At 40.1% G+C, this 2094-nt stretch overlaps 1 protein-coding gene across 1 annotated transcript; it reads right to left on the reverse strand.

The window, feature by feature from the left end:
- Positions 1-316: 316 nt before the first annotated feature.
- On the reverse strand, positions 317-1071 carry LOC110681559. Its single transcript, XM_021857637.1, has 3 exons — positions 1060-1071; positions 836-995; positions 317-769 (listed from the first exon to the last, which is right to left on the reverse strand). Exons 2-3 carry the CDS (start codon positions 906-908, stop codon positions 465-467), a joined length of 378 nt encoding a protein of 125 aa, XP_021713329.1. The 5' UTR covers positions 909-995; positions 1060-1071; the 3' UTR covers positions 317-464.
- Positions 1072-2094: the final 1023 nt, after the last annotated feature.

Genomic DNA, 2094 nt, shown 5'->3' on the forward strand with positions numbered 1-2094 from the left:
TCCGATGTTGTTCTGAATGTTCATTCTTCTTAATTTTATTGCATGTTTGATACCATGATCGACGGAACCCATGAAAAATGAAAGTATTTTGAGACACTGATGCAATAATTACAAAGATATCATACAACAAATCAAGCTGTCCGAATCTGAGGGACAGGAAGTGCTTAACCAAAATTGTAATTTGTCCATATTTACTTCAATTATGGTACAAAATACATTCATACTATCAAATTAGGATTATGTTCGATCATGCTTGCTTGATCCAAAGTATTTTTTCATATTCAAAATAATTACTAAATAGGCTCAAAACTAAGAAGAAACGTCAATTTTTTAAAGATTTTCAAACTTTTCTACTTTTTTAAAAAGGCATGCATATTTCAAGGATGTGTTACTCTACGCAAACACTATTCTACATAAGAGCTTACTTTTCTACTAATACACCATCTTGATTGGACCATGATTTCTCAATGTTTCGACTTTGTCCGGTATTGGGTGCTGTCCGGCACTGGGGGATCTCCCCCTAACTCTTCACGAACATCGTTCATCGCCCCATGCTTGCGTTTTGAACTGCGAGAGCTGCTGGCATTTTGCTGGTTGCTGGCCTCATTCTCCCGCTCCTCCCTAATTATCTCGTCGATTGGTTCGTTCTCGTCTGCCAATGTACTTGACAGCAGCGGAGATCCTGGCGGGGACGAAATGTGATGAAGCTGGTCAGTATCCTGAGAAGTCTGCGCAGATCCTACTTGACGCGGTAATCCAAATGCTGGAACTAAATTGAAAATTCTTGATGAATCCTCCTTGGACTTAAATTAATCTTTAAAAGCGTTGGACTTACCGGAGTGGTTTACCATTTTGTCCAGAGACAACAGTTTTACGACTGTCTCTTCCGTAGGGGACAAAATTTTCATTGAATTTGGCCCACCACCAGTGGCGTTGACTTCACGTTTGTTATGAGCCAGTTTATTTTTAATTTTCAATTTGTAGTCGGTCCAAACCTGTAAAATAGATGAAAATATTGAGGACGTTTTACACAAAACAATAATTGTTTCAAAATTTCACCTTTTGCCAATCTTTGACCACAGACAAACAGACGTAACACTTAGAACAAATCTCGATCAAAATCATAGTCACGAGGACATGTGCGCCCAATGCTAAAATTATTGTATTTGGCCGACGGGCCAACAGATGGCGGTAGTGTGCAAACGTCAAACGCGAACAAAAACGATGCGAGCGCTGCGGGTGGCGGATTGGCCACCTACCATATTTTTGAATCGACCGTTAAAAAGGTGGTCAATGGACAATGATGAGAGTGTGACGTCTGTTTGTCTGTGCTTTGACTGTCCTGGTCGGAGGACCCAGACTATTCAATCCGACCGTCAAATCATGCCAAATACTGGTGAAGGTGTTGGAAGAAATTCCGGTTGCCTCACAAAATTTGAGACCTTTTGCTAACTTCGGATTAGCCTCCATCCTGTTAACAAGGAACTCGAACTGTTTACGGTTTGTAACGCGTACCCTAAAATTCATAATTATATTGATAATTAAACAATTTTAACCAAAAAGATAAAACACTTACCGTTTCGCTTCCATTTTTTTAGCCTTTGAACTGTTCTCGACTACCCCAAACGTGTCGACAAATGTCGCACGAAAATGTCACCTCAGTACGACTGTTGTCGATACGCGTCGACTGTCAGAATGAAGAGCAAGTTCATTGGTGTTCATCTATGTCGACATTTGTCACCACATTCGCCTACGGGAATCAAGTGACACAAACGACTCGACACGTGTCGCGTCACACGAGACGCAGAATAAACACGAAAATGCCCCAAGACAGAGATAACAGTCTTGCCGAAAATACAAGTTCATTTTTATGGGAGGTATACACTTCAACAGAAAAGTAATCGCCTACCTCAATGCGCGGAAAATTTCTTGCAAGAAATGCTAAAGAAAAGCTTTTTTTTTTTGATCGCAGTACGCAGTTGAAAACAAATGTCAATTCAAATGGAGCTCACTATAGAAAGTTTCTTGACCATTTCTTGCGCAGATTTTTTTTTTTCTTCAGCAGAACAGCATACCTAGCTTTGTTATGAACTA

Source organism: Aedes aegypti, chromosome 1 (genome assembly GCF_002204515.2).
Source record: "Aedes aegypti strain LVP_AGWG chromosome 1, AaegL5.0 Primary Assembly, whole genome shotgun sequence".
NCBI classification, from domain to species: Eukaryota; Metazoa; Arthropoda; class Insecta; order Diptera; family Culicidae; genus Aedes; species Aedes aegypti.